General features: G+C 42.4%; 1 protein-coding gene across 1 annotated transcript in view; it reads left to right on the top strand.

Annotated features, from left to right (window-relative positions):
* The window catches only part of LOC148535402 (transmembrane channel-like protein 2), a 155,272-nt gene that overhangs the window by 80,565 nt on the left and 54,294 nt on the right, over nucleotides 1-20,413 (top strand). The window contains exon 10 of the mRNA XM_088462677.1: nucleotides 19,427-19,574. Within this exon, the coding sequence (XP_088318803.1) occupies nucleotides 19,427-19,574 (148 nt within the window). The remainder of the gene's footprint in view (nucleotides 1-19,426; nucleotides 19,575-20,413) is intronic.

Raw genomic sequence — 20,413 nt, 5'->3', positions numbered from 1 at the left:
TTATTCCCAGTGCAAGCTGGGTGCACTTCTCTGAGCTCCTTTGCTGTTTACCTAATCCTAGCCCAGTTACTCATGTCTCTGATTGCTTCAGGTTCCATTTTTCCTCATTAACCCTCTGTGTGCCAGCAGCGCTACTTCCAGCAACCACCCCTAGAGGGATTCCTGCTTAAATATCATGACTGTCGGTGTTCCTCCCTGGCTATCCAGTTACCTGTTGTCCATCCCCGCAAGCCTTTTTGGGTACACTTCCATCAGAGCCACTCTCTGCTAGCAGGCCACTCATGAGCAACACTCCTCTCAAACCAGTGTCCTTTGAGTACCAGAAGTCTCTTCTCAAAACCTCTCCTGGTTCCACCCGGGTCCAAATTCTCAATCACCCGTAACACACGTGACAGTTTGCACTGGCCTCATGGATTCGGCCAGTGGACAGGATCCCAGGACAGACCTTCTCCAAGGTATTGCCAACTGCCTGGAGGAACTGGAAGCCTCGCAGCGACAACTGGCACAGTTTCTACAGGAGATGTCGCTCTGTCAGGGTAATCTACAGGCATCTCTGGTCACTGTAAACATGCCGACTGGTACTAATCAGCCAGTCTCTCCGGTCATCTCCGCTCCAGCCACTGCATTCCAACTGCATCTCCCGTCACCCAATAAGTTTGACGGAAATCCGAAGCTGTGCAGAGGTTTCCTCAATCAGTGTGATGTACATTTTACTCTCCAATCAGCAAATTTCGCTTCTCCCAAATCCAAGGTGGCTTACATTGTGTCCCTTCTATCTGGGTCCATCCTGGACTGGCCTTTGGGAGAGATCCGATCCATCTTGCATGTGCGCAATCATCTATTCCTCAATAGAAAGAGATAGATCGTGCATCCTTGTCTATCTTAATCCATGGCTAGTGCAAGGAGACATAGTATCCAAAAATTAAGCACAACCCAAAGTATGTCTGGTTGAAATTGGGAGGCACCTGAAATCTACTTTCATTCACTCAGCGGGTCCTCTAATTTGAACTATAAGTAACAATGGTCCCCATATATATATTAAAATGGACACATAAGATAGAATACATAACAACCAAGAATAAATAATCTATAAAGGTGCAATACATACTACTTATCTCAATGATGTAGTCATCTATAGATGTGTCTACATAAACCTTTGTGAAAATTGAGCCATGGCCTGCCATTCATGGCATCAGATAACAAGCCCCACCAAGATATACATGTCGGGACATGTGTAAGGAGGCTGAAATATAGTGTAGTACCACTTTTCAGACAGAAAGGCATTTTTAGAAAAGTATACTGCAGTTGTGTAAGTAGAAAGCTGGAGAGGAAGATACTGTACAGTAAGCTGCCTCCCATTGCAGTGACAGACAGGCTTACAAAATGCCCTGCATACTTTGGCTACATATACAGTAAAAGATCCTATAGAATAGAAAATAGCACTTGGAAATATAGCACCATATTTCATATACTGGAGCCATAAATAACATTCTTAGATAAACGACATACAGTAGAAAATAGCGCTTGGAAATATAGCACCATATTTCATATGCTGAAAAAAACAAAACTGTTGCTATATTTCTAGCTGGAAACTAGACCGCTATAATAGAAGCTGTCAGTTTCAGTTCATTTTCACTATGTAAAAGGTAAAAGACAGCTGCTTCTACCTGTAGGTGTTATAGCATAGGGTTAAGGTGACTGCACATCACATCAGGCATTTAGGGTTTGAGTCTCGGTGTAAACACTTTTTTTTTTTTGCTTCAAAAATAAATTTATGTGATTCAGTAATATAATATCAATAATATAATTTTAATAACAATAAAACTTTTTAGAATAGAATCATATTTCATCTAGATGGTGTGAACAGCGTGTACAGTATGTGGGGATCAGAGTCAGTGAGGATGGTGTGTGTGTGTGTGTATTTCATAAAGACATACTGTAGAAATTACCACTTGAAAACATAACACCATACTGCATTTCATATACTGGAGCCATAAAATCACAGTTTAGATAAATGACATAGAAATTAGCACTTGGAAATATAGCACCATATGTCATATGCTGAAAAAAACCTGTTGCTATATATAGTCCTGATTAGAGTCTCACTTACCCAGGGCACAAGAAGTGCTGGACTCCATCTATGAGGCAGGATTGACAACCAAGCCAAAAAAGTGTTGCTTAGGGATGGAAGAAGTGAAGCCCTTAGTAAATGAGTCAATACAAATTTAATACAAAATTAGCCATGACCCCTTAAGAAGAAGCAGGTGAGAGCTTTCTTAGGAATCACATGGTATTATAGAAGGTTTATATCTAATTTTGTCACTATTGCTGTCCCATTAACTGACCTTACCAAAGGCAAACAGTCAGTTATGTTTAAATGAAATCCTGAAGCACAATAGGCTTTTCAGGCATCAAAGTTAGCTTTGTGCACCCAACCTGTCATGACACTTAACATGTGAATGTGAATTTGTGAATGAATGATAGGTGCTGTTCTGTCTCAGGGTCGTATTCTCTACCGTAAGCAACTGCAATTGTGCATGCAATTGGCTGATTGTTGCATTCTATGCATGTGTATGCATCGCAGTGTGCGCACTCAAAATAGCTATTGCGATAGGGACTGTGATCGCAGAGGCAATGCAGACCCCATGCAGATTGACTGACAGGAGCATGTTTAAGTTATCCACTGCGATAGTTTATGCAGCCTGAGGCCCGATAGTGTGAGTAAGCATGTAAGCAATTTCTGAGTAAGGTCAGGGCTGTGCAAGTGTGCTTGAGACTGCGATGGTACTCGATTGTATCGATGGTTTCACTATTCTGCTAAGTATTATGGATGTGTGCAATGTAAAGTTAGGCCGGCCTTATGTAGTGCTGAGTTTACATTGTGATCGCAATGGATTAGCATACTATCACAGTTGAACTGTGTGCATACCCAATTTTGCGATCCATTGTGAATCAGGCCCTCAGAACAAAGAAGGTGAAAAGCATCCTCTTATTTATTTAAGTTGAAAATTAAATATACATGAGAGAAACTATGCCACTATTGAAAAAGAAGCATTGTCAATAATAATGTGGGCATTATATACACTTAAGTACTATCTTTTGGGGTTAAAATTCAGGTTGATTACTGATCATGCACCGTTAAAATGGATGCCTGAAAATAAAGAGAGCAAGGGGAGAACAACAAGATGGTTCTTGGCGTTGCAAAATTTTAAAAATTCTCAGTAGAACATAGCCCCGAAAGTCAACTGGAACAATGCAGAAGCTTTGTTCCATATATTTTGTTTATGAACCACAGATGTTTCACCCCACAGGTCGAGGATATGTGATAAAAGCACAGGAAAAGTTGTAAGTGAACTATTTGTGTCCTAGGTTACTGGCCTTTCTGGTGGATAGAAACTAATTGGCTATATTATTTTTCAGAGTTCCTGTGAGAGGCTAATATAAGGTGTGTCAGTTGCTAGTTTGAGTCTCTCACTACCTGGGAAACATGCAGCAGTTTTGTTGCGATGCACTGTGATTACGGAGTGATGTGATAAAGACTTCTGTTTTGTGAGAGAGATGTTAGGTCCTTCTAAGAGAGGGATTCATTTTGTTTAGTTAAAGTTGGACAGGCTAGGTTTATCATTTATTTTTTATTTATCTTTATGCTGAAAATAAAACTTGCTGCAGATACATGTACCAAGGCCCTGTACTGGTGTGCTACTAAGTGGCTGCTGTGTGAAAGTGCACCCATCTACCCCAAGGGACGGCATCCTAAAGTTCGGTACACACCTATACAATCCTGGCACAGATCACCTGATATCAGATAATCTGGCCGACGATTGTATAGGTGTGTATGCTCTACCATTGCAGGAGCGTTAGCCAATAAAAGCTTTTAATGCTCCTGCAATGATCGGGATCGCATCTTATGTTCTGTTTAATATTTGTCGGCCGGACCTCCCGATCCTATAGAAGCTCACACAAACTGTGCTTTGGTCCTGATTAAGAGACAGGTTCAATGGTTATTTTTTACACAGATCGAGTGATTGTTTGCTAATGCCCATGTGTGAATGCTTCACTGAGCACATGAGTGATTGCACTGCAATCAGGGCTGGCTCTAGGGGCGTTCGACCTGAGCGATCGAACAGGGGCACCACCCATAAAGGGCGCATCCTTCACCAGCATCCCAATTTCAGCAGGGCAGTGCTGTCCCACTGTTCCATCTGTTGGCCGAAGTGGCTCGCGGGTGGTCAAATCGGGGGGTTGTGGACCCCCACCTGCAGCTGTGTAGCAGTGCCGGGACCCCAGAGTCTGAATGGATGCTGCGCACATGCGTGCGGTATCCATTCAGTGCCGTGAGAGGGCTGGGGGAAGCCCAGCTAGTGAGGCTCCGCCCAGCCTGACGATATTTGGAGGCTTGCCATGCAGGCACGCCCCTCAGATAACGTCACGTGAGGAGGCGTGGCCTATGGTAATTATGCCATGCCTCCAATTTCGGTCCAATAAGGAGCACAGAGCACTTGGCCGGCACAGGGCGCTATTAGCTGTGGAGCTTGCCCTGACTGCAATCATGCACGCATAGAGGACCCACTCACAAGGTGAGTGACAGGTAGTCAGCATTTGGGGATGGTAACTAGGGGGTAGTTAGAAAAACACAGTGTCTTTAAATAGCTGTAAATAGCCTAAGCTAAGCCAAATTAGACCTGCACCGGCATTGGCAAACAAATGACTGGCCAAGAACAGTTATTGTTAGATTCCTAATCATTGTTATAAATTTTACCAAAGGCCTAATTTATAGTGCAAACATCAACTACTAAAATGTCATGTTATAGATTGAAAATATTAACTATTTATAGCTATGCAGAATGTTTTTTTCTGGCTGCTATGCAATTGCTGTCTAATGTTATGAGCATTTAACTTACATTAAAGGGCAGATGTACCCTTTGTCTGTATTGTACAAACTTGCTATAATTGGATCATTTGTTTCCAGCAATTACATTCTGCTTTATTCATTTTTTTCAAGAAATATGTTTAATGATGCGCTATGAGCCATAATTTTCATTGTCTCATCGGTAATCATAATATTAAAGGAATACAATCTAGTGTCATGTGGAATTCTCAAAGACATGATAACATATATAGTTCTACATGCCTTTGGGGCTGTGGGCCTGATTCAGAGCCGGACGCTCTGACAAGAGTGCTCGCTCTGAATCAGGGCCGTCCTACCTATTATTGTAGTGGCCTCCTGGCTGCTCGCATAGCTGTGGGTGACCACCCACAGCTTATGCGAGTGGCCAAAAAGACCATCGCGACCATCGGGCTTGCGATGAGACCCTTGCGGTAGGGTCTCGTCTGCCACAAGCTCGGAGTGCTGTTAGCTCTGATAGAGCCAAATGCACTCCCACTGACATCACTAGTGATGTCAGTGGGGCCGGCCCCAGACGGTAGGCATTCCCATGGGAACGCCTCAGTCTGGGCAGCAACGCCCCCGGCACACCCACCAAAGGGGGTGCGCTGTCACTCACCATTGACAGCACGCCCCCTTTGGTGTGAGACCGATAGCGACGGCTTGGCCATCGCTATTCGGGTCTCGCGCATGCGTACTACGGAGCTCCCTCAATCGTGCGCATGCGCACTAGGGCAACATCAACCCGCTTGCGAGCGCTCAGCGCTCGCGAGCGGGTCTGAATCAGGCCCTGTGTTCCCCCAGCATAGCAGGCTGGTCCAAGCACTGCACTTCTCTCTCCTACTAAGGAGGGCTTCTTTTAACTTTCCAGTAATATGAATTGAAAATTCACAGAGAGAAGCATAAACAGCAGCATGTATATTTGGTAGAAGAAAAAAGTGCAGACTATGGCCCTGATTCAGAGCCGTTCGTTAGAGGCAGTACGCTCGTTGCGTTCCGATGTTGACTAACCGCGCATGCGCCGTTGTTACACTGCGCATGTGCGTACGGCTGATTGCGAGTTTTTTTTGTCTCGTTCGTCAAATAGCATACAGGAAGTGACATGTCAAATGTGATTGACAGAACAGGCGGTTTTTGGGCGTTGACGGGGGTGGAGATCGAAAAACGCAGGCGTGGCGAGGCGTTTTTGGGGCGTACATACATTAACAAATGCGAATGTCAAATGTGTTCGTACAAACTCATACGTCACTGGATGATCCTCTTTCCCTTCAAAATGCTCGCACAGCTTAGGGGCTGGATAACTCGACCACAGTGGCGATGGCCTTCTCCTCCGTCCCGGCACTCCACGATGTTGCATCGATTAATCACGGGCTTGTCAGAAACTCAATTAGTGTTGGATTGAAAACCGGCTTGGTATGTGTTTGGAAAGCAGTCTTTTTGGATAGCACAAAACCGAACGCAGGTGGAAATCATAGCTGCTAATGTCAGGATTACACAATCAATTAGCGTACATTTGTGGGGGTGTATTTTGGCCGCAATGTGTTTGTTTTTGGACTATTGTAACAATAATGTCATCATGTTTAGGTTTGGTCCCTCATTTTGTGTTTGCAAGGTGTTTTTTACTCCTTAGGTAATGTTTAAAACGTTCCTTAACGAGCACTTTTTTTACAATGTGTAATTTGTGTTTTTGAATGTTGTTGGCTTGTGGGCCCGGATTAAAAGTAACCCATTTTGTAAAGAATGTCAGAATACAAAGTCGTACATTTCTGCAAAATGTATTTGTATCCACCCATAAAAAAAAAACATATTGAACTACAACATTTTGGGCAGTGTTCCACAATATTTATTAATTGTGCAAACAATAATTTTTGAATAAACGTAAATGTAAAAATTAAAAACAATTCACAAGAAAGGAGAGGGAAGTTTTGGCCAGAAAGGAATATGAGGCAAGCACAGAAGGAGTGTGGGAAAAGTAGCCAATGGTGTCACCGTTTTTTCGCCCGTTTGGCTGGGGGAGGGAGGGCGCCAGACCGGGTCCGGGATGTCATCGGGCTGGCCTGTCCAGAGGCAGATGTTGTGGCCTCTGGACTAGGCACAGGGCTAGGCACATTTGGAGGATTGGCTGATGTTGTGCCAGAGGTGGAGGATCCTGATGTTCCGGCAGGAAGGGAGGTCGGCTCCACCATGTGCTGGCGAACGAGCTGCTCCAGGGCAGTGGCGATGCGGATGTTGGCCCTGGTATTTTCCGCCAGGGCCTGACCAGTGGTCACGTTGGCCGCAGCATTTTGCTCCAGGGCCTCAGCCACCCGTACTAGACTGGCGTCCATCCTCTGCAGAATCTCCGTATGGAAATCCGATTTTAAATTGAGTTCTGTGAGGAGGGACACTGCCTGCGAGGGGGATTGCCCTGGACTGGCTTCTGCAGGGTCCTCAGCCGGATGTACTGGTTCCTCCCCTGCAGAGCCAGCAGAAATTCTGCGGCCAAGGCTCCCCTCTGGAGCAGACTCATCCGCCTGTGTCTCTGTTGGAAAAATGAGAAAAGACTCACATTAGAATCTACATATTGGCACAATAACATTTCACAGTTGGTGACATCACAACATTTACCTGGGACAACATGAGGAGCTGCAAAGTCTGGCATGTCCGTATCCATGTTGGACACGCCAAACACCTCCACAGGCTGCACACACCCCTGTGCCAGCTCTTCTAAATCTGTAAACTCCAATGACACAGGGGTGGGACCTCCACCTGTCCCCCTTGCATGCCTAGCCCTGTGTGCCATTTTTTGTTTCAGCCGATATTTGAAGTCTTGCCATCTGTGGGTTAAATTGGAACCATTACTTTTTATTTGATTGGGTTGTTGGTTTTAGGGTGGTCAAGTGTTTACTTACCGCCGTTTGACATCCCGGGCTAGACGGACATAATCCCCCACCCTATTGACCTCCACGGCTACCTCTTCCCACATTCTCCACTTCTGGCTTGCACTCATATTCCTGTCTGCCTGTGGCAGGATGTCCACACACTTCTGAATCAAAACCTCCATCTCCTTTCTTGTGAATTGTGGCTGCCTTTTCTTTTTGGCAGCTTTGCCCAGATTACAGGGCCCAGCAGCCTCTTCCATGTCATCCTCCTCACCTATTTGGGGTAATTTGAAGAAATCTCAAATTCCCAACTTGCACAATAATATGTTTAGAATTAATCATTGAGTCAAAATGCATGAAATACTTACCGTGGGACTGTTGTCCATTGTTTTCCTGGTCTGTATCCATGTGTGTTGTTCCAACTAGAAATACACCAGAATTGTGTTTTTGTCTTGTGACGTATTTATACATGCGTCCTTATTTTGCGGCCGCATCATTGATTGTGCGTTCCTCTGATCCTTCCTTAATTTGGGCGGGAAACTAAACACTATTTATGGGTTGTGGCATTTCGACTCGAGGTGGCGTTTATTGAATGTTGGAGGTTACATTGGTTGGAGTTGATTGTTGGCTGGTTTTGGAGATTGCGTTTATTGTTTATTTTTTTTGTGTTAGCGTTTTTTCTTGGTTTTCAGTTCCTTTTTTTTCACTTTTGGTTTTTTGGATCGTTTCCAGTTTTGGTAAGTTTGGGGGAAGTATAACTTCGGGGCAATTTGTCTCTCATTGTGGTGTTGATTTTTCTAATATTTTTTTTTCGTCATTTCATCTCTCTTAGGTTTTTTTTTGGCTCTGCCCCAAAGACATTTTGGACCGGTTTCTTAGATATTAGCTCTTGGTAAGTTCATGTGTTAAATTGTTTAGGGAATGTTCTTGTTTGTCTGTACGCAACTTTGGTTGGCCTTCCACATGTGACGTTGTTTTTTGCCAAATCGAACTCTGTGTTTTTTGTTAATATTTTTGGCCGCCGTTATTGTGCCCTGTATTTGCGATCTAATTAGCGCATTTTTACTACTTGCTATTGTGCCCTGTATTTGCGAACTAATTAGCGCATTTTTACTACTTGCTATTGTGCCCTGTATTTGCGAACTAATTAGCGCATTTTTACTACTTGCTATTGTGCCCTGTATTTGCGAACTAATTAGCGCATTTTTACTACTTGCTATTGTGCCCTGTATTTGCGAACTAATTAGCGCATTGTGAAATGTGTATTCATCCCTTAATAATGTTTTTTGTCGCCTGGAGCATTGGTTGATTACATTTGGCCTCTATTTGGCGTAGTGTGCGTAACGTCATTTTGCTCTTGGGCCAAATGTGTGTGTGTCCCCTTTTATGTTTTGTGTTGCTTAAATTTGTGATAATGACATGGCCAGCATAAAATGATGTATATTTTTGATGTTATTATTTGCAGTTACAACATATCATGACAATACCCCAGCATGTAAGCATCACTGGATGGTATTTGAAAGCAAAGTTACATGTATTTTTATTGGGTGTTGTAAAAAGGCTGACCTTCCAATGTTGTCATTTCAGGTTGATTTGGGTCGGATTGTTCTGGCCCTGCTCCCGGAAGCCGACCAACCTCAATCTCGTCCCAGGCGTAGGCATCGTAGGCGTGCAAGGCCCCAGATATTTCGGACACGTGTCACCCTTTTTGGAATGCCAGATGATGAGGTTTTAAGATGATACCGTCTTCCTCCAAAAATCATCATAGACACTCTCTCATTAATAGAGAGTGATCTTGAGCGGCAAATTGACAGTCCTACAGCAATTCCATCACTTACGCAATTAATGGCGGTGTTCCATTTCTGTGCCTCAGGATCGTTCCAAACAACAGTGGGAATAGTGGCGGGCATCTCACAATCCTCCTTTTCCCGGATCCTGAGGGCAGTGATGGAGACACTTTTCAAGCACCTCCATCATTTTATTCAAATGCCTTTGGATATGGGTGCCCTTAGTGTGGCCAAGGCCAATTTTTACCAAATAGCTGGCTTCCCACACATCATAGGGGTTGTGGATGGTACTCACATACCACTTCAGCCTCCAGCATGGCTGGAGGCAATATTTAGAAACCGTAAACACTATCACTCCCTCAATGTAATGGTGGTATGTGATGCCTCCCTCCAGATCCTGTCCCTGAATGCAAAATTACCAGGAAGTGCACATGACTCCTTCGTCATCCAGCAATCAGGGATATGGCACAAATTAACCAACCTACAAGCTGGTGATGCATGGCTTCTGGGTAAATGGAGACCTTTAGTACATAACAATGTTAAGCTTCATACAGAGTGAGCCTGATGTTGTCTTTTCATTTTCACAGGAGACAGTGGCTACCCTTGCACGTCCTGGCTGCTCACTCCTTATTTGGCTCCCACACCAGGGCCACAAAGTGAGTATAATTCCGCACTTACTGCCACCAGGCAAGTGGTGGAGCGCTGTATCGGCCTTTTAAAAGGCCGATTCAGATGCCTCCACCGCTCTGGTGGCGAACTCATGTATTTGCCGGATATGGTTTCGAAAATTGTGGTCCTGTGTGGGATATTTCACAACATCGCCATAAGGAGTGGTGTCCCAATGCAGCCAGAGGATTCCTTACCTGAGGATGGCCCCCCCGAGGTTGGTCGGAGGTCAGTATGTGGGGGGGCCATACGCGATGATGTGGTGGCCAGATTTTTTAGGTAATTATTTGCAAAAAACCAGTGTTGATACCTAATGTGGTTGGGTTTGTTTGAGAGCATTTAATTTTTTGCTAATTTGTTTCTCCCTCTTCTGTTTTTTGACATAATCTTTGGCACTCCAACGATGACTACTTCCTGCTACCCTTACAAAACCTGTATGTGGATATTTTGTGGCTATATTCGGGAACACTTCTTGCCACGCCATATATGTGGAATCATGTTGGCATGGTCCTTCGTCAACCAGTTCTTGATTGTTTTTTTTGGGTGTTTCTTTTTTGGTATGTGTTGTATTTGAGATTATCACTGTGTGTTTTGTTTGTGAGTGACCACTTTGCAATTTCTGTTATGTTGGTAATAAATTTTTTTAGAGCGAAATGTTGTCCCTTTTTTGTAACGTTACCACCAAGTGTAACCAGGTTCACACATGTAACATTTGACTAAGGGGTAATCCAGTACTGACGCCATTTGTGCAAAAATGATTCCTTTATTCTGGGTCCAAACCAACACCAAAAGGAAGCCTGTACAATCCTTTTGCTTCGTAATATTGCCCTAAGCTGCTTGCACACCAACTAGGAACCTGGAAAATGTTGAAATATCTAATTGTGACTACACCAAAAAAGGGAAATCAGATTTGTACTGTTAGGTGTTTCTTGTGGCTGTTTGACCCAAAAATACAACACACACTCTTATTGGCCCAAATGTGAAATCCTTGCAGGAACACTATACTTATGTCAGGGTAAACAATATGTGGTTGGGACAAAACAAATGAGCCAGAACGTAAGTTCAAACAAAACTATTTATTTACAGAATGTTGAACAAAAAAAAAACTACTCCCTAAGGAGGACCGACATACGGTCAAGGACCACCAGCACCCCGATGATTTGGCTGTGCATCTGGGCCACACATCCTGTTAAATTTGCCCGAAGCCTCTGTTCCTCTGTGGGTGAGAAAAAATTGGGGATTAATACAACAATAGTGAAACCACATAAAAAAACTTAAAAAAAAAAAAAATGCATTAAAATTCATCACACTAAAATGGTGTAGGGCAAAAATACAAGGCCTATGTCCAAATTCAGACAGGTGTGCTATGTGTATGTTGAAAACAGCAGTAACAGGTTACGGCAAATGACCAAAACCACTTATTTTTGTGTTAAACAAACAAAAACCATAAAATTAAAAACAAAAAACAAACAGTTTGTGTCGAAAAAAAACAGCAAAAAAAAACATACCGGAAGACCCAACGCCAGCTACAGAAGGCCCTCCATCGTCCTCCTCGGAGGTGGGTCCATTCCCCAAAGATCGGGGCGGTGTAATGACCGACTCCGGGGAGGGGGTCATTCGAAGAGGGGTGGTTGGAGGAGAGGGGGAATTGGGACGGAGGGGAAGGAGTCCAGAAAAATCAGGCTGAGGGTGTAGGAAGGCTGGGGAGGAGGGGGGAATAGGGGAAGGAGTGGAGTTGGAGTGTTGGCAGGGGGTGGGGGAGAGTGGCCGTGCTCGCCGTCTGGCGGGACGCTGATGGCGTAGTCTTCGCTGGGCCCCTAAAAGATGGTAAACAAATTGTGGTTAGATCCAACACAAATCCGCAAACAAAATCAATTTCAAATGCACCCCCAAACCCCCCCCCCCAAAAAAAAAATTAGAATGAATAAAGATGAAAGACAGGGAAAACATGGCCATGCAGATATGAGGAGAATGAATAAAGATGAAAGACACGGAAAACATGGCCATGCAGATATGAGGAGAATGAATAAAGATGAAAGACACGGAAAACATGGCCATGCAGATATGAGGAGAATGAATAAAGATGAAAGACACAGAAAACATGGCCATGCAGATATGAGGAGAATGAATAAAGATGAAAGACACGGAAAACATGGCCATGCAGTTAGGGCCACAAAGACAAACATGAAAACTACAATCCATTAAACTTACTCGCAGCGATCTGCATGCGAAAGCATGCCAGCAAGCGGGGCGTCCGCCGTTGCAGGTCCGACCACCTGCGCTTCAGCTGCCCGATATGGCAGCGTGAGCCGAAGGTGCGCAGGCGGGCCCGAACCTCCGCATATGCGGATCGCTTCTCCCGGTTGGTGATGGGTGGAGGCTGGCTGGTTATCCGCCGATCCATCACCTCCGTAAGCACCAGCAGCTCGCGCCTGGTGAATGCGGAGGCTCTCATGATGGCAATGGAGTTTTGCCAAAAAATAATTTTTGATAAAGTGCTCAAAAATTTTCTGATTGGCTAATGTATTTAGGATATTAACAGGAGCAATTCTATTGGTTAGTGTATGAGTCATGTGTTCGACAGGGCCAGAAATCTGAGGAGACTTATGATAGGCTTAATGCAGTGACATGCGTAAGCAAATTTACATTAAAAAATGAACTCTATGAAATATGCGGGGCTAAAAACAAATATACCAATTAGTTTATAGGGGTTAACATGTATTTTGACAAATAAAAGCGAATGTTTAAGCCGTACGTATTCTGGGGGTAAACACAAACACGGACATAAATAAAGTTTATTGCATTGTGTAAAAAAAAACAAAAAAACAATTAAGCTAATTGATATATTGATTGGCATGTTACGATTGAGGGAGGTAGGCAGAATAAACGAGCAGTTAATCGAAATGTCTCAGGCCAACTTCCGGGTAGTACTAGTGCGTGCGTTCCCTTCAAACCACTTCGGGGATGTACGCTCGCTATTTGGCACGCTCGTTAGTTAGAGGAGGGGTCGCCTGAGTTTGGGGAGGATGTTTTGATGCGAACGAAAATACGAGCGTGTGCCTGAATTTAAATATTTCTTTACGTTCGCCTAACGTACGAACGGCCACTTGCGTCCGGGTCTGAATGAGGGCCTATATTAGACTTTGGTTGGGACTGGATTTAGGAAATACTGTAACGAAACTAAGTAAATGTACATTTTTGGCTGAATTTTCCTTAACTAGACAATATAAAAATAGAAGCATTTTCATCCATTGCTTAATTCAGTCTGTTTATTTATTATTCAAGCTGGCAACAGTTTTTCATTTCATGATGATGTCACTGTTTCTAATACTTACCAACTGCAAACCTGTATTTATTCTCTATGTAGGGACAATGACAAACATACCTGCTGGATCCTATTCTCAGTATAACTAATTATTCTTTATGTATGTTCAACTGACCAGTGCAGCGTTTTTATTGTTTTTACTTTTTATTGGATCTAAATATCAGTATCTACTCATTTTTGTATACTTTGTATGAGCTGTTTATAGTGGATGCGGTCAATATCCGAGCACCAGCATCCAGTCAATATCCTGCGTTATAGGGTGCCAGCTCTTAGAATACTGGCTCCAGAATCCTGACCCCTGTCAGAATCCTTGTGCTGGCATCCCAACCGGTGGCAGAACAAAAGGTAAGTAGCAGAGTTAGGAGGAGGGCTAGCATTAGGGTAAGGCACTAAGGGGGGAGGGTTAGGGTGCGGAGAGGGGGAGGTTAGGTTTAGGCACTAGGGGGAGGTTAGGTTTAGGCACAGGGAAGGGAGAGTTAGAGTTAAGGGTAGGGAGAGGGGGAGGGTTAGGATACCTACCAACAGGTGTTAGTATCCTAATTCTGTTGGGATGCCAGCATCAGGATTTTGACCACCCGGATCCCGAGCACCGGCATCCCATTCCCAACCCATTTTTTAATGTGGATATTTACACTTCAGTTTCATTTTAATATCATTATGTTCAGTTATAATGGCAGATGAAATGTCTAGAGAATCAAACAAGAGTGATTGGAAGGTAAAGCCAAATGTTGGTAACAACTGACTTTTAGAAAAGTATGTTATTCATGTCTGTGTTGCCTTAGTACACTATTTGGTTACGGTACCAGAGCAATGGTTCGCTCTTCATGGCCCTGTCACAGCTCTATTCTGCAGGTGTCAGATGTTGAAGTCCTTTTAGGTAGAGCTAGCAATCTTTGCCTAGAGCAAGAAAAGCAAGAGTGGCATTCCAGCTTCTGTGGAACTATACATCCCAACATGAATTGTCACAGTATTAGCAGAAAAACTGTGGCAGGGTATGCTGGGATGTGTAGTTCCACAGCAGCTGCAATACTTCACATTGCCCACCCCTTGCCTAGAGGACCTAACCAGATTACTGAAGATTTCTAAAGATATCCATAACACCTTCTCAGATATCAGGAACAAGACAACACATGAAAACAGATGACTGTTCAGTTTTCTGAAATTAACTGGGCAAATCATGGTCAGTGCCATATTAATGTCCACGTGGGGCTGGAGCTAAAATTTATGAAGGTCCTATCGTGTGCGGTGCGGGGTGTGATCAGTACCGCAGAGAAGTTCTTCTAGGCGGGCAGAGGTGTATGGTGGCACATTATATCACTGCACTACTCTAGAATGAAATCCTGCCCATTTCTTATTGTCAGTACCAGTCCATTTTCTAGTGCTCCTCAGTAGAAAGGAAAGAAGCTATAGGAAAGATGCCTGTGCATTCCGCTTGCTAGACATTCCCTATCTCAAGGAGCATCATGTAATCCACATTCCAAAATAATTCCAGAACCTGTCACCAGCTCACTACTGTGCCATGAACTTCCCATTTCTTGCTCCACTACAATTATGGTCACACTCAAATAAGTTGTGCCTGTTATCACCATCAACCAATCCTCTTCTTTTATTTCATGAAATAATCGGATTAAATAGTTCTTGGTACATTATTATAGATATAAAAGGTATTGTGAAGGCAGGATGAAGCAACCAGACATACACAGAGAATGTCTGACTTTCAAGGAGTCTTTTAACCACTTAACTGGCAAATATTTTTTTCAAAAAGGTCTCCGAAATAGTTGATTTTTTTTAAATGAATCAATAAGGTAAATGATACAGGGTAGATGTACTAAGCCTTAGAGAGTGATAAAGTGGAGAGAAGTAAACTACCAACCAATCAGCTCCTAACTGTCATTTTTAATAAACAGCCTGTAACATGACAGTTAGGAGCTGATTGTCTGCTACTTTATCTCTCTCCAATTTCTCTCTCTCTTATGGTGGGCACACACTGGGCGATTAAAGTGGACGACTGAATGATAACGATATTGATGCATGTTGGGGAATGGGGGAAGAGAGCCCGGCGCTGAACGATATCGTTAATGATATCTTTCAGCGGGTGTGCTCAATGTCATGAACGACATTGAGCACACCCTGCCGGGGACACACTAGACGATATCGCTCAGGGAGCATATCGTCTAGTGTGTACACACCTTAGGCTTAGTACATCTTCCCCAAGTATTTAAAAACATATTTAATAATCTTCCTAGGGGTGTCTAGCACCATACTGTGGGAGTGTCTAGTATACCCCTTTATCATCGTAACACCCCAGTACACTTTAAGCCGATGTGTCCCTTCTAAGCAGGAAGCATGCTCTGAGTGCACAGATTTGGATATAGTGCTCAGAGGGGTACTTCTGTGCCCCCTGCTCCTATATGCTGATTGAAAGACATTCTGGGGTGCACAAGTGGACACATGATGTCAATGGTCAAACTGACTGGTGACATCACAGCTCAGCTCCTTCACAGGAGAGGAAATTACTTCCTCTGACTCAGTGAGTCTGATGAGATGGCTGGGGGAGAAGCAGAGCATGCGGTCGCATGTAATGCGATCATGGAAAGAAAAACCCACCTGCCTGTGGCTGCATCCCATGCGAAAATGCCAGGGAAGTGGTTAAGAATAATGTTGGCCATAGAAGCCTTGATATCCTCCTGTTTTTATCATGACAGGCAATGCTTTTAATTAACATGCTGGTGCTGTAAAAACCCTCTCCCAAAAACTCCCCATCAAAGACACTGGGAAACGAGGAAAGAATCTCATCCCATAGAGTCAATAATACATTGCAAAACTCTGATTACCATCTACTAAATCAGATTTTATTGTCTAAAGGTAACTTGTGCAACATAGAAAGAGCCTCATCTGTAATTTCTTCTTCAAACTTTTGAGTCAAGCACAATAATGACAGTAATTAAATTACTCACCAATGCTGCTGTCGCTGAGCTGCTCAGCTGCCTGTCATTGTCTCCCGTAATACCTCAGTGCTTTCCAAGTCAGCGGCCTTCTGGCAACTGCGGCTGCCTCTTCCTCAGATAGTGGAGGATGGCGCTGCTGTGCATGCTGCTGCTCCTCTCTCTGTGCAACGCTTACATACAGCGCACAAAGCAGAGCACCGAGAGCAGCAGTGCAGCAGCACAGCATGGCCCTGCACACTCTCATGCACCTCTCCATCACTTCCCGTGTGTGTACACCAATGCAAGCGTGTCATGCAGTACGATGGGCGGACCGCGGGTGACAGGTGAGCATAGTGACACTGCCGGCACTTAGTCTTGTGGGCCTATTTTCATGGGGAGGCCTGGAGCTGCAACTCCAACCGCCCCATTGTTAATCCGGCCCGATCATGGTGTACTATTTTGTCACATTCAGATAGCAGATACCAAATAAATACATATCCATATTTTCCAATTGGTCCTATTTTGAAGGCTTTCACCCTCTATTTGACAAAAATATTCCTGTCCCTTTTTCTACTCAAATTATGTTTTTTCTTTTATTTTTTTACATGATGTTCAGCCCGAAAATGTATAAAGTCCTTTTTTGGCTTCCAAAAATGTCTTCTTCTCTAAGTTTAAAATATCATGTCTTCTATATTTTAATGTTTACGTGTTTTGTGGTTCTTGTACTTGTGTAAGCTTTGTTTTATGATAATTTGTGTTCATATGTATACTGTAATGTGTATGTAAGAATTGCAAGACCCCTCAGATTCTTAGTAAACATTTTATCTAGATCTAGCCTACTACTTAACTCAGATTTAGCATAGGGGCATCCATATTACTTATGCCAGGGTTGCTCAATTTTTTTATTTTTGTATGTACATTTTCAATTGTGTTTATTCATAACAAATACCCACTAATATATGCATGTGTATTCAAAGTAGCACCTACATGTGTTCACTTATGCATTTAAATGTTTTTAAAAATACTCCTCCCAATTATTACTGTGTGTGTTTTATTATTTAATAATACACTTCATGTTATTCTAAGTTTATATTTAAGACTGAAATACCTCTTTAATATACTGTAACTGCAGTATCCTTTGGGATACGTGTCATAGGTTGAGAATCTAGAACTCATGTATTGCGGTTATTTATTCTCAATTACAACTTCATACAATATCCAGTTGCCACAAGCAGTTGTTCACGAAAGCTTTAACACCAATGTCAGGGCAATCAAGTTGATCTAACTAGATGTGTAATTGATTTGATTGTTATTTATCACTTGAGTCCAGAGCATGCAGGTTAAGGTTAATCTACCTTCAGTTATAGCATAGCCCTTCTCTGCCTAGTTATTTCATTTAGCAGTTGTTACACAAATTCTTTTCCCTTGCTCTTATAAGATGAAACAAAACCTTAACTGAACTGAAAAAATAGTGCTACCAACTGCTTACAGTGTAGCAATTCATCTTATTTATGTTATTTTCTCCAATTTCATGTTTTAGTTTGTCTATGAATATTTTAATATAATTAAAAAAGGGCCTATTTTGTAATTTGCTAAATTATTTGTTTACAAGTAATAACACAGACTATATGAATCTAACCTTTATTATTCTAATTTCAGATTTGATATGAGTATGCATGCTGAAACCTAGCTAATAATGTAGGACACTGTATTAATCTTAAGTAATCATTATTTTATGGGCTACTTTGTTTGAAAGCGTGCTTATGTTATGCACAATGCAAATTGTGTTATTTTAAATCAGGGAACATTTTTTTAAATCAATAAATGTAAAACAGTACAATACATAAACAGAAATTTGAAAATGATATGTACTATAATTGATGTAGTGCCTGTGCTGTGACTAAACATTTTCTGTGGATAATGATGAATGCTGTCACCAGTATCTCTTCAGGACCTTGGAAAATAATTTTAAAAAGATCTACATTTATTGTCTACTAGTTAGTAAAGTAACAAAATAAATAGATCAAATAAGAAGTTTGAGGACAAAAAATGATTAGTTAATTTAATTAAATTTTGGTTTTGGATAGTTGAAAACACAAAATAACAATATTTTGGCCATATCTCAGACTTATGTGATTGATTTGACCCATTATTTAAACTCTTTTGCATTCAGAATTATTCTATCACACCTTTATTATTTCTCTATATCGTTTGTTAGTATTCGTAATAATACAACTACTTTACAAGCTTACTACAGGAAAAGATTTTTAAATACACTAAAAGGGAATTAAGTTTAACAAGAATTTTAATTTATTTAGTCTGATCTACTAAAAAGGAAAAGCCACACAAATAATACAAAATAATAATTTTAAAATAAGATTAATTGCAGGTTATTGTCAATCATTTTTTTTTTGCTGCCTTGCGGTTGGACATAGGTGACACCATTTGGATCTCCAAGGGCCTCTTCTAACCATGTGCAGCTCTAACTAGGACACATGCACCATATGTGTATATAATAAGAAGAGATCTGCTCTCCAGTATTTGCTGTGGCCACACCAATTTCAGTGGTAGCAGATATGCCACTACTATACTATGTAAAATAGCCCTTTTATCAAAAATGAAAGTTCCTCTCTATTAGCTGTATACTTGCAAAATGTATATAAGATATATAAGGTTCATACTGTATGGCCTATTGTTTTAGGAGGCTGCTGCTGAAAGTGGTTGCCTATCTAATTTATTTTAAGTTGCTTCAATAAATATCTCTATTTAATACTAGTTATTAATTATTTATTCATTCATTCAACAGAATTTTCTTCAAAGGTTTCGTAGCTGGTGAAACCAATTTCTATGCTCAATAGTTTTAGTTAAGTTTAAACAATGAGCAACATACATTTGTGAATTTTTGGTTTTAAATGTCTTTAAAAGCTGAAGATTTTATTTTGGATTTATTAATAAACTGCTGTTTTGTCTTCTAGAATGGCTAGTAATGCCAATGAAAGCACAGGTGATAGTGATGATGGGACTTTCAATTTCAGCTTTAAAATGTTTACAAGCTGGGATTATTTGATAGGAAATCCAGAAACCGCAGATAACAAGTTTGCATCAATAACTACAAGCTTTAAGGTAAAATGAAAAGTCTATTGACATTTATGCCACGGAGAGTAGCATCAATGTGGTGCATACTTCACAAATCTCTATTAATATAAATTTATAATAAATGATCCAGCATTTTCATAAATGTATATTGCCACTTTCTTATACTTTTCAGTTGAAAGATAATGTGGAGATGAAGGAGTTTCTGTATACAAGAATAATATATATTAGTATTGTATGGTTTCACAACCCATTTTTGTACCAGTAATGTACTGGCACAGGGCCTGATTCAGAGCCGGACGCTCTGAACGAGCGCCCGCTCTGAATCAGGGCGTTTTTTTTTTTTTATTGGTGCGTCCTCCTGGATGCTCGCATAGCTGTGGGTTAGCACCCAAGTTTATGCGAGCGTCCATGATGATGTTCGCGATGGTCAAGACCATCGCGACCATCGGGCTTGCGATGAGACCCTGCGGTAGGGTCTCGCTGCCGCAAGCCCTGGAGTGATTTTGGCTCTATCAGAGCCAAAATCACTCCCACTGACATCAGTAGTGATGTCAGTGGGGCCGGACCCAGACGCTAGGCGTTCCCATGGGAACGCCTCCATCTGGGCAGCCACGCCCCGGCACGCCCACCAAAGGGGGCGTGCTGTTACTCACCATCGACAGCACGCCCCCTTTTGTGCGAGACCCCGAGCGACGGCTTCCCCGTTGCTCGCCGGGTCTCGCGCATGCGCACGACGGAGCAGCCTCCATCGTTCACATGTGCATTTGGGTACCATCGACCCAATTGTGAGCGTCCTGCGCTCGCGAGCAGGTCTGAATGAGACCCACAGTCTTTTCCCATTGGATCTCATATTCTGTACTCATTAT

Source organism: Taudactylus pleione, unplaced genomic scaffold (genome assembly GCF_031769625.1).
Source record: "Taudactylus pleione unplaced genomic scaffold, aTauple2 ptg000053l, whole genome shotgun sequence".
Taxonomy (NCBI): Eukaryota; Metazoa; Chordata; class Amphibia; order Anura; family Myobatrachidae; genus Taudactylus; species Taudactylus pleione.
Note: the sequence above shows the minus strand (reverse complement) of the source record. Positions and strands in the feature narration are given on the sequence as shown.